The sequence below is a fragment of the Trachypithecus francoisi genome, unplaced genomic scaffold (genome assembly GCF_009764315.1).
Source record: "Trachypithecus francoisi isolate TF-2019V2 unplaced genomic scaffold, Tfra_2.0 Lachesis_group5, whole genome shotgun sequence".
Classification (NCBI taxonomy): Eukaryota; Metazoa; Chordata; class Mammalia; order Primates; family Cercopithecidae; genus Trachypithecus; species Trachypithecus francoisi.
Genome location: NW_022681470.1, coordinates 73,291,021 through 73,303,618, shown reverse-complemented (window position 1 = coordinate 73,303,618; position 12,598 = coordinate 73,291,021). Strand labels below are relative to the sequence as shown.

At 36.1% G+C, this 12,598-nt stretch overlaps 1 protein-coding gene across 1 annotated transcript in view; it reads left to right on the top strand.

The window, feature by feature from the left end:
- Nucleotides 1-12,598, top strand: part of USH2A (usherin) — an 809,712-nt gene that overhangs the window by 213,410 nt on the left and 583,704 nt on the right. Inside the window, exons 14-15 of the mRNA XM_033195653.1 lie at nucleotides 872-1,035; nucleotides 11,237-11,395. Of these exons, the coding sequence (XP_033051544.1) occupies nucleotides 872-1,035; nucleotides 11,237-11,395 (323 nt within the window). The remainder of the gene's footprint in view (nucleotides 1-871; nucleotides 1,036-11,236; nucleotides 11,396-12,598) is intronic.

The following is a 12,598-nucleotide window of genomic DNA, read 5'->3' as shown; positions in this document are numbered from 1 at the left end:
TCTTACATGTGCTGTTTTGCTTCTCTAATACCTCATGGCACCAACATTGCTTATCCTAATCAGTGCCATTGGCATAGGCTACATGTTTGAATAATTCACTGTGAGGGAACAAATTTTATTTGCTATTATGGCAAAATGCCACTACTGGTATTTTTACAGTCAACTTTGGATCCAAGAAATTTAAGCTGCAATAAAGTTATCTTATTATATTTACATCATTTGCATCTTTCCATAAATCAGAATAATACTGTATTCTCCAACCATTGTGGATAGGTACGTTTAGTTCATAAAATAGAAGATGAAATATAACCCATATTAAGGCATCAACAATATTTGAACCTGTCTTCCTCAAGCAATTTTCTTAGTGAAATTTAGCCTTCATAGAACTAACTATAGAATTTTAAGATTTTTAGGGAGAGCAATGATTTACCCCTGGTTTTCTATTTTGCAATTGGATAGTCACTTGAAAAGATAATTTTATGGGTATCTAATCTAAATTTTTAGCTGACAAGAGAACTGCTTTTGTAAAAGCAAAATTTACAGTATTCCTAATTGAACAACTGGATTCAAACTAATCTGTAAGATATACTGTGGGATTTTAAAAAGCAATATAACATCTTTTTTGCTATTAGTTAGTTTATAAAGAGAAAGCTTTATACAGGTTTTACCAGGAGCAGTAGTTTTATAAACATCTTTTCTATTTTCCTTTATTTTATGTTGATTCTATATTTGTTTAGCTCAAGCATTCTTTTCAATTTGTTGGCTAAAACAAACCGTCTTACTCTACAATGCTATTGGTAGGTGTAACTTATACTATGAATTATTAATCAAAACACTATTCTCTTTGATGGTTTATTTGTCTTGTTTTCAGATGTCAGCCTTGTAATTGTCATCTCTCAGGAGCCTTGAATGAAACCTGCCACTTGGTCACAGGCCAGTGTTTCTGTAAACAATTTGTCACTGGCTCAAAGTGTGATGCTTGTGTTCCCAGTGCAAGCCACTTGGATGTCAACAATCTATTGGGTTGCAGCAAAAGTAAGTGAACTCTGGCTCAGTGCTGGTTTGTGAAGCAGCATCTTGCAGGGGACTGCATCTCATTGTTTTCTTTCTCCATTTAGAACTCATCAGAAAGACTTAGTACAATGTGAAGAATGTAGGTAAGAGACGGAAAAAAAAAAATACATTCAGTGAAATATGTGTGCTTTTCCTTGATTCGACAATTGGAAATGATAATACAATTATGTTCGTAGTGGGAAATTTACAATGGTTTGTTGGAATGAAATCAACAATGAGGTGATTAAATTCCTAGGTGTTCCCAGACCAAGGGTTTTCCCAGGACACAGGACTTTCAGTGGTAAAATCAGGACAGTACTGGTTAAACCAAAATAGTTGGTTTAACTAGACAAAGACATTTTCATGTAAGTTTTTGTTTGTTGTTTGTTTTTTTTTAACAAATAAGGGGTGTATTATTGTTTATTATAAGTTTGATATTCTTCCATCCCCCAAAGTTTATGGGCACTATTATATCATTAGTTGTTTATTGATATTATACTAATTAGTATCATCCACCACAGCATATTACTCACCCTATAATTGATATTTCTTTCTACTTTAAGTTACACTAATTCAAATATCTCTCACATTTATATTTTTAATTCCTTAAAGCCAAAGATTCCATGTAAGTATCTTTTGACTTCTCAACATCACTTCTCAGTTCCTTGAATTGACCTCACAAGGTCACCTGCAGTTCTACAATTTCATAACATATTGACCATTTTCCTATATTTACTTCAAGATCATACATCCTTACCTTTTCCAGAATTCCTAAGAAATGCCTGCTGGGAACATGTGGTAGGAGCCCTCTACAACATATTGTGCTATGCATATTCTCCTTGGGGTGTCCTAAGACTGTCATGAGTCACAATGATAGGAAACACCACAAGTCATGACAGATCATCACAAACCAGCATGTCTGGAACTCTGCTATCTACATTTAAGGGGAGAGGGAGAGAAATAAATAATGGAATATTGGACTCCAAAACAACTGTACTAGATTTTGAGGTAATGGAAAGCAGGACGTAGCTAGTGATAAAGAAGATGTATTCATATTTTATACCTGTGTAGCTTCTCTTCAGCATCCCACATTTCATCAGTCCCTCTGATTTCAGAATAAGTAAAACTAGGTATTCATGCTTCTTTTGGGAAGGAACTATCGTAATTCCTTTCATATATAAATACAGTCTAAACACAAATCTGGACTTCACTGGCCACTTAATTACGATGTGTCATATATTGATTAGCAATACAATTGATTGCTTTGTATGCAACAAAAATTCTAGCATATTCCTTTTGGATATGAGTTGTAGATCATCATTTATAATGAAATTATGATATCTAATCTTAGTGATTTCTGATTGATTCTGCCACTAATTTTGTGAAAATATTGGCCCCTGCTTTACTTTATGCTACCAATTCTTTCTTGCATTTGAGACACAGTCTGGGAATTATCTCTCAGGCAAAGCTGGATAGTCATGTCACTGGAAAGCTAGCCTACAATTCTTAGTAGTGGTAGACATTTACTTTTATATTTTATTAACTGGACATTTTTTCCAAGTGTTTCTAATTTGTCAGAATTTTTAAAAACTTTCACATTCCTAATGATTCTTTCCTGGACATATTCCTTTTGGTTTTTGATCTCTTTAAAATCATGATACATCATACTGAGCACAGTCCTTCAACTGCTTGTGGTTGTTGCTGCATCTGTTTTAGGTTTTTAACAAAATTTTTAAAAACACTGTGTAAAGTTAGAAGCTCAGCATCAGCAGAGGTAATTTATTAGAAACAAATGAGACAACATGCCTGTCTTCAAAGGGGATCAAAACATAGCTAGAGTGACGGACACTGATAATAGGAGGGGAGCAGAAAAATGTAAATGTTGGAATGAGGATGCAGGGTGCCAGTCTTCTCTCCCGTTCTAGCTTGATAATCACATGGTCCTTGTTTTGGATCCTAGCAAAAGCAGCCAGAACAACTGGCTTCACAAAGATATGATGAGATTGAGAGGAATGTAGTGCTATCTATTGTTGACACAGTGAGCTACCTCTGGCTAGTATTTTTCTCTGTATCCCACAGATGTCAAAAAGTGTTTTCATTTAAAATTAAAATTTCTCATGGTACCCCACTACACAGTTTGGGAACTGCAGGATTATAACCCTCATTATATTTTCTAGGGGCCACTAGCAATAGTTTAGTAATATCATCTGTGATTTTTTTTTTTTTTTTTGGCGGGCTATCAGGGTAGGAATCCTAGGATTTAATTTCCAAAATGCAAGAGGATTGAATTAAAATAAAGTAGTTAGACCTTTTCTTAGAGTCAATTTCCCTGCTGAGTGTTTCCCTTCTTTCCTTTAAATGTTGGTTTCATGCTTTCAAAATGATAGTCATGCTTCTTGAGAGGAAGCAAAACAGGAATTAACATAAGTTAAATAGTCCTATTTTCTGTATTCTTTCTTAGTGAATGATATTACAGTTAGTTCAACCTTCTATGAACTTAACTAAAATTATACACATACACACACACACAAGTATACAGTTAGCCACTTATTGTTTAGTAGTGTTTGTCTTCTTGACACTATTCTCATTGTTATTTATTCATCTTTATATCCACATTTTTCTTTATCTCTCCTTACCAGAAAGTCTCCTCTAGCTCTCCTTTTATTAACAGCTTTATTAAAGTATAATTTACATATTATACATTTAACCACTTTAAGTATATGGTTTGATGGATTTTGGTACATTTATACTTGTGCAAGCATTATTATAATCCAATTGTAGAACACTTATGTCATTTCAAAAAAGTTCCTTTGTGCCCATTTTCAGGCAATCACGACTCCTACCTCTAGCCCCAAGAAACTAGTTATAGGGTCTTTGATGAGATAATTTTGCCTTTCCCAGGAGTTTTATATAAATGAAAGTATACAACATTTAGCCTTTTTACAATGTATAGGCTTTTGTATCTAGCTTCTTTCTCTTAACAAAATGTTTTTGAGGTTCAATCACATTGTTGCATGTCTCAGTAGATTCTTTAATTACTGAGTAGTATTTTATGGATATACTATATTTTGTTTATCCATTGATCAGTTGATGCATAGATTGCTTTCAGTATTGGTCTATTATGAATAATACATCCATGAACATATGGTTACAAGTGTCTGTGTGGACATTTGTCTTTACATCTCTTTATATCCTGAGAATAAAAAGGCTGGTTTGTATACTGAATATATTTTTAATGTTTTAAGGAACTGCCAAATTATTTTCCAACATGGCTGTATCATTTTACATTTACATTAGCAATTTATAAGAGGTCCAGTTACTCTATGGCCTCAGCAACATTTGGCATTGACTCTATTTCATTATAGCCATTCAGTGAGTGTGTAGTAGTATCTCATTGTGGTTTTAGTTTGCATTTTTCCTGGTGACTAATGTTGAACATCTTTTCATGTGTGTTGTCATTCATGTGATTTTTGGCAAAGTATCTTTCAAATATTTTGCCCGTATTTTAGTTGAGCTGTTAGTCCTCTTACTGAGTTAAAGAATTCCTTATTAATTTGGGATAAAATTTGCAAATAGTCTTCCCATTCTGTGGATTTGGTTTTCATTTTCTTAATGGTATACTTTAAAGAGCAAAAGCTTTTACTTTTCATGAGGTCAATTTACTAAGCTTTTCCTTTATGGATCATGTTTTTGTGTCCTATCTCAGAAATTTTGGGCTGACTCAATGTAAAAAAAAAATTCTCCTTTATTATTTTAAAGTTTTACACTTAAACTTTTACATTTAGATCCATGAAATAATTTGAATTAGTTTTGTACATGGTATGAGTTAAGCATCTAAGTTTTTTATTTCATTTTTATTTTTTGACACATAGATATCCAAATGTTCCATTGACATTTGTTGAAATTGCTATCATTTCCCCATTGAATTACCTAAGCATCTCTGCAAAAATGCAGTTGACCCTATAGCTAACATCATATTCAAAAATGAAAGACTGAGATCTAAGATCGGACATAATACAAAAATGTCCACATATTAGCCAGAGCAGGTAATCAAGAAAAAGTAAGCAAAAGTCTCCCAAATTAGAAAGTTGATTTTCTTTACTTGTAGATGATACGATTCTATATGTGGAATATCCAAACGAATTCACAAGAAAGCTACTAGAGCTAGAGCTAGCAAACAAATTCAGCAATGTTCTTTGTTACAAAATCAACACACAAAATTAGTTGTGTTTCTATATGCCAGCAATGAACAATCTGAAAAAGAAATTAAGAAAGCAATTTCACTTATAATGCATCAAAAATTTAACCAAGGAGATGAAGACTTGTACATTATCTGTTTTCTGTGTGCTTCCAGGAAATCTATAGTATAATTCTGCAATGTTATTTCTATTCACTGTTCCTTTTATGCTTAGCCATGTGCTCTCCAGTGTCTCATGAGTTTCATGCAGGATCCATGTGTGATCACTTTTCTATTAGGATACTAAGATAGAAGTAATTTTCCCCATGGGGAGGGGGGAGGGGAGAGGGATTGCATTGGGAGTTATACCTGATATAAATGATGAATTGATGGGTGCTGATGAGTTGATGGGTGCAGCACACCAACATGGCACAAATATACATATGTAACAAACCTGCACGTTATGCACATGTACCCTAGAACTTAAAGTATAATAAAAAAAAAGAAAAAAAGAAGTAATTTTCCCATTAGTATATATTATCTGTGCGTATTTATTGCCAAATAAACCATTTATAATTCTTGGGATGTAAGAATCAAGGATGCCTTCCAACCTACTGGAGGGTAGAGGAAATAAAGGTGATATTTATTGAGCAACTACTTTATACACACGCACACCCCTACATACATATGTGCATACATACACACACATACACACGACCCCTTATCTTAAAATAACCTTGACAGGGAGACATTATCATTCTCTTAATATAAATGAGAAAAGGTTCAGAGAGTCCAATCAATATTTGATTGTAATCATACAACTACCAAAGTTCCAAAGTTGGAGATTCAAGCTCGTGGTTCCCAAAGAGATGGATCTAGTCACGGTATTATACTCTCATTCCATAAAAGGGAGTCTGGCATATGCAAATAGCATTCTTGGCAATTTTGATGAATGAATAGATGAACATTTTCTAGGAATTCTACTTCAAGCACATAAAGGGTCAAGTTTTCTCATGCCCAAGATGTAATAATGTTATTCTCAAAAGTGTTGGTAAGTCATCTAAACCTTCTGGTTTACGAAAATTTCAATTTAAATACCAAAGAGGTACTATTTATTTATGCTGTGGAGTCAGACAAGATTGTGGTTGACATGGTCATAGCAAGTAATCAGCTTAAACGTTTGGAAAGAGCCTATGTGTGTGAAGAACTTTTGTTGCCAAGGAAATTTTCATGTAATGCAAATCATTTTCTACACCCTTTGACATGGGAGTGAAACATCTATCTCTCTTTCATTTTCATTCATCCCCAAAGCATTTTGCTGCCTTAGAAATTCATCTGAAGGTCAGTTTTGATTGCTCTAACTCTGAAATCTGTTGTGTTCCTGATAGCATGCAGAGTTTTAGATGAAATCACTAATATTCACTAAAAAATGTTAAATTGCCATGAATTGCAAGGTTGTTTGAGAGTGCCATAAATGAGGCAGTTTATGATATTTGTGGCTGCACCAAGAACAACAGGATTCAAACTTTAACTTAAAATCCACTGAAAGGGTCAAATGCATTGTCAGTGTTCAACCGATCAACGTGACCATATCAAATATGCAAAATCCATGAATTCAAAAATGTAAGGTGCTATTCGGAAATAATTCTTTTCTCATGTATCATTATGAGATTGTTGCTACTCTTTTCCTATGTCTAAATAGGCATATAGACTGTTGGAATGTTAATAGAACAATGCAAATTCCAAAGAAGAAAAAGACAAAAGGAGAGCAATGAGCATATATCTAGTTTGACTATTTTAAAACATATGATATAAATATTGTCTGCCTTAGGATCAGACTTTGTCTTGAGGAAGCCTATTCATAATACATGGAATTTTATATATTTTACATTCAGTGCTGTGTAAAATAAAACAACTTTTTCCCCCTCTGTTCTCACACCACTATCAACATAGATAGTGAACAAGCAATTGTTCTACTTTGGTGAACAAGCAATTCTGCAGCATTAATATCCTGCAACCCAGTTCAATTCTTGCACTATATACCTGGAAGTAGTGGCAGATTCCACAGGTGAGGGCTCAGTTCCCAAGGCTGCCCCCAACTTCTAACACTACTCACAAGCTCCAGGTTATTTTGCCTGTGCTTGTAACCCTCTGGCTATAGATTGGGGTGGCTGTGACTCCCTCCTTGGGTTCAATTAATTTGGCAGATCAGCTCACAGAGCTCAGGAAGCACTTATTTTTACTGATTTATGATACAGGATATTACAAAGGATACAGATGAAGCAATGCATAGGACAAGACACGTGGAAAGGGGAGCAGAGCTTCCATGTTCTCCCTAGGTGTCCCACCTTCCAGGAACCTGCACGCATTTAACTACCTGGAGCTCTCCCTGTACCTCCACCGTCCCCCTGCCCCACAACCATGGCCTCTTGGACCTTTTTTTTTTTTTTGTGAGACAGAGTCTCTCTCTGTTGCCAGGCTGGAGTGCAGTGGTGATCTTGGCTCACTGCAACCTCTGACTCCCAGGTTCAAGCGATTCTCCTGCCTCAGCCTCCTGAGTAGCTGGGATTACAGGTGCATGCCATGATGCCTGGCTAATTTTTGTATTTTTAGTACAGTTGGGGTTTCACCTTGTTGGCCAGGATGGTCTCAATCTCCTGACCTCATGATCTGCCTGCCTCGACCCTTTATAGCAACTTCATTGGATAGACATGACTGAAGCATGGATGTGGCAGACTACCACAATTACTACTTGAGACCATCACTACCACAGTTACTACTGTTACTACTTGAGACCATCATTACAAGACTGAACGAAGGGGGATGAATACAGAAATGAAAACTAAAAACAAAAATATTTCAAAGGAAGGGTAACATGGGAAGAAGGGGATCCCTGCTTCTCGTGAGCAAGGGCAGCTGCCTGAGCTTCCACAGCCCTTTGTATTTATTGGGTAGAAAGAGCAGGGAGGAGGAGGTAATGTTTGGTCAGTTGCTTGATTGATCACAGGTTTATATTATTACTAACAGGCTTCAGATGTGCCTAATCACAAGAAACACTTGTGCCTGTGTTGTGACTGCCCTCAGCATTCCTTCTGGGTGCAGATACGGTTTGTCAGTTTGCCAACATCCTGCTTTCATGAGAACTTGCTGTTTACTCATATAGCCTCCAGTGGTATACTGAGCTGATCATGACCCTCATTCTTTTGGCCTTCAACACATCGACAGCTATGTAGCAATGTGATTTAAAGAAAAAGGGAGTATGATTTCACACTAATTGACTGAGTGGGGAAAACCAGCAAGGCTGCCTATTCAGAGTCTTCTTGGCCTCTCTCTGCAGCATTCATTCCTCCAGGATATGGGACAGGACCCCTCTAAAATGAGGGTCTCATAACCCACAATCAGACAAGGTAGGTCAGAAAATTTCCTTATGGCCAGCTCTAAGACAGAAAGGTGGAGGAAGATTAGAGTCTATTTTTAGTTTCTGTGGCCTGCCTTGGGGAGAAAAAGGAACAGGTAGAAGCAGAACAGAAGAGATAGACCCTATTTTCTGAGGCCTACTTCTGAAGCCTAAAGCTCCCCAGTATTGTAACAGAAGACTGTCCTTCACCTGTATTGCTTTTAAATTGTTCTGAAGCTGCTTCAGGACCCCTGGACAAAACACCAATACTTCAACAGAAGACATGCTTATTGTGTCAGTCACCAAGGAACTAACAAGGGCTGTGGAAGTTATGAGCCAGGAACCGTGGACAAAAACGTGTGTGTGTGTGTGTGTGTATGTGTGTGTGTGTGTGTGTATGTGTGTGTGGTGTATAAAAATCAAAGTGCTCTTGAAATCCGGAACAATTTGATTATATCTTTTAGACAGAGTTCATATATTATATCTATTAAACAGAGTTCATCACTCATGGGTCCTGGTGAATTAGCAATAGCTCTGAGGTGGAAGTCTTTGCCTAGTTTGCAGAATCACTTCATTTTACTGTTCTCTACTTTTCCACTTTGCTCTGTCCTCCAAGATTCTATGTGGTTTGCATCAGCAGCCTCCATTGCCCTCTGGCTTTTAGTTAGTTGATTTCAGCTGCTTGGAGGGACCCACCAAACATCTGGAGGGCAGGTGGAAAAGGAAGTCGAATATTTAATTCCCCACTCCCTGTGTACACGTAGAAGTGGCCTCAAGCTAACTGCATCCCTCCATGAGTGGTCATAGCTCCTGTCAGGTGATGCTCTTCATACAGTACTTTCTGTCCCTGAGTTTTGTCCCCATTTAAGCTAGAGACAGTGTGCAGAGAAGAGTTAACATAGCAAGCCTGACTGCTTATTTTTAGAAAGACCTGCTTACAAAGCTGGCCTTTGGCTGGCCATCTGGATCCACACTATCCCCAGAACTGGTAAGAGAGGACCACTGCACTTAAACATTTGTACAAAGTACGGTTTAAGCTTAACACCTGCTTTCCTTGTGGGGGTCTTAAATTTGGGTAAATGCCAGACAGAGGCTGCTCATATGAACAGCCCCCAATAAAAACCCTGTGCACTGAGTTTCGAAGGAGCTTCCCTGATTGGCAACACATTACACACATTTTCATAATGCATTGCTGGGGGAATTAGGCCTGTTCTATCTCTACTGGAAGAGAATTCTTGGAGGCTTGTGTTTGGTTTCCCCTGGACTTCATTGATATGCCTTTTCCCTTTGTTGATGAATTCTGTAACCTTTCATTGTAATAAATTTTAGCCATGAGTAGGACTATATGATGAGTCCTTGAGTCTTCCCAGTGAATCATTAGACCCAGCGTTCAGGGTTGGCTTGAGAAACCCTGACATAAATAGCGAAAGAGCTCTGCAGTTTCTATACCTGAGAGTACTGCACCATCTCTTTTGCCCACCCTTTTGAAAGTACTTCCTTTATTAAGCTCTCCCCAAGTTACTTTTTCTGAGTGTGCTTTCTTTTAGTGAAGCTTCTAATGACTGTAGATATTTCATATAAAAATATTAATTATTTAATGGATTCTTTTCTGTACATTATATTTATATATTTCTTAAAACAAAAATATTAATGGTTTAAAAGTAAGGTAACACAGCAATCTGTACCCTTGACATCTTATTTAACGAGATTGTTTGATTAAGTTGTGCTTCTTTAAATGGATGGGGGATTGTGCATCTTGTTTAAACTAGAAAGTAGTACATAAACTGGTGGTGGTTGATTGTCCTTAAAAATATTTAGCTGTTGTTTTTCTCCTTTACGTTTGTGTATTCTGGGGAAGAAAAGAAGAAAATTCACTCTCAAAAGCAGAGAGACTAAGGAAAATTTACAGTGACAGAATACAATGTTTTCATGGTATATATTTATATTATGAAAAAGTCACTTAAGTAGTTAGATGAATGTTCTTATTTTTTATGTGCCTGATAAGCAATCGTATCACATCTTAAATACACCTCTAACAGGTGATGGTACGTTCATATAGTATATTCAAATTGTTTCTTGATAATATTTAGATTATTTAACATCCATAGCTATTTATATCACCAAATATTGTTCTTTCTTTTACACTGTGCTCTCTGAAGCAAGATAAAGCATTGTGCTTAATGGAATGGAAAGCTTCCTCTCAAAAATCCAAATATTATGCTACTTAAATTTCAAGTTTCAGTGGAACTTATGTCAACTTTAAATTAACTGTGTAAAAAAATAAATGTTATGCATCCTTGGATGGTTTCTCAAAAAAAAAAAAAAGACAAAGAAAGAAATGCTTAATGTAAACTATTGTGGTTTTTTACCCCCATCTATATGTATGCCAGCTGCTTTGACCTAAAAAGTTTTTTTTTATGCTTTTGGATAAAAAGCTTTGTTTTAGAGAACTCATGAACCCTTTGTTTATTAATGTCTTGGTAAACCACATGTCTTCTTGATAAAGTAATCCTGAATGAGAAAGACCTCTTTGCTGGATATCTTACTTCAGTTTGCTTTTCTGTTTATTGATTGCTTTGCTAATAAATGCTCTCTTCATTGTAATTTAGCTCCATTCCAGCAACCTCCGCCCAGAGGACACGTTCAAAGTTCTTCTGCTATCAATCTCTCCTGGAGTCCACCTGATTCTCCAAATGCTCACTGGCTTACTTACAGTTTACTCAGGGATGGTTTTGAAATCTACACAACAGAGGATCAATACCCATACAGTGAGTTTAAGGGTTTGGTAATAGAAATAAATATTCGGAGAAATGACGCATTAGTTAAGTTCTTTGACATTGAGGATAAATGCTGTTGTGGTTTCCTTTGTCTGGCACAGAGTGTTTCAGACAGAGAGAGAATTACAAATTTCACTAGTAATCAAAGAAATACAATAAAAATGAGATGCTTAATCTCTGATAAATACTAATGCTTATCAAATTCTCAAAGATGAAAAAAAATGACCCCATCAAGAATTGATGGGAATGTGGGGAAGTTGGAACTTTTATAAACTGCTGAAGTGTCTGTGTGAGTTCATTAGTACAACTTTTCATGTATAATAATTTATTAAAATCTATGAAAAATCTTTCCTTTTAACATAACATTTGACTTAGCAAACCTACTTTAGGAAGTTTATCTCAAGCGAATAGTCATAAGTGGACACATAAGATGTCTATACCTATACTATTTGTAATATCAAAATATTGAAAATGATTCAGATGTTCACCGGTGTTTCAGTAGATTATAGTATATGGCATAACAGAATCCTGGTACATTGTTAAATAAATGATAGGCTGTGATAGCATATAAACTGATATCTTAGTTCACATATCAATAAATGGAAAATGTTCATGACATATTGTTTAAGGCAGGGGTCCCCAGTCCCCAGGCTGTGGACAGGTACTGGTCCATGACCTGTTAGGAACAGGGCCACATAGCAGGAGGTGAGCAGCAGGCCGTCAACATTACCCCCTGAGCCCTGCCTCCTGTCAGTTCAGCGGTGGCATTAGATTCTCATAGGAGCACGAATCCTATTGTGAACTGTGCATGCGAGGGATCTAGGTTGCGCCCTCCTTATGAGAATCTAATAATAAATATAATGCACTTGAATCATGCCAAAACCATCCCTCCTCACCTCCCCATCCTTGGTCCATGGAAAACTGTTTTCCATTAAACCAGTGCCTCGTGCCAAAAAAATTGGGGACCACTGGTTTAAAGTAATTAAAAGTTATTAAAATAATCTGAGAATTATACCATTTTAATTTACAAATACTGGAAGACATAATAAATAGATCCAGTTTTCTCTAATTGTAAATATTATAGAAAATTTATCAGATATTTCTATTATAATGAATTCAAGTTTTTTATTTCTCAGGTTAAAGAACTATTAAATCTGGAAGTGGAGTACTGACACTCAGGCAAATAGTATAATT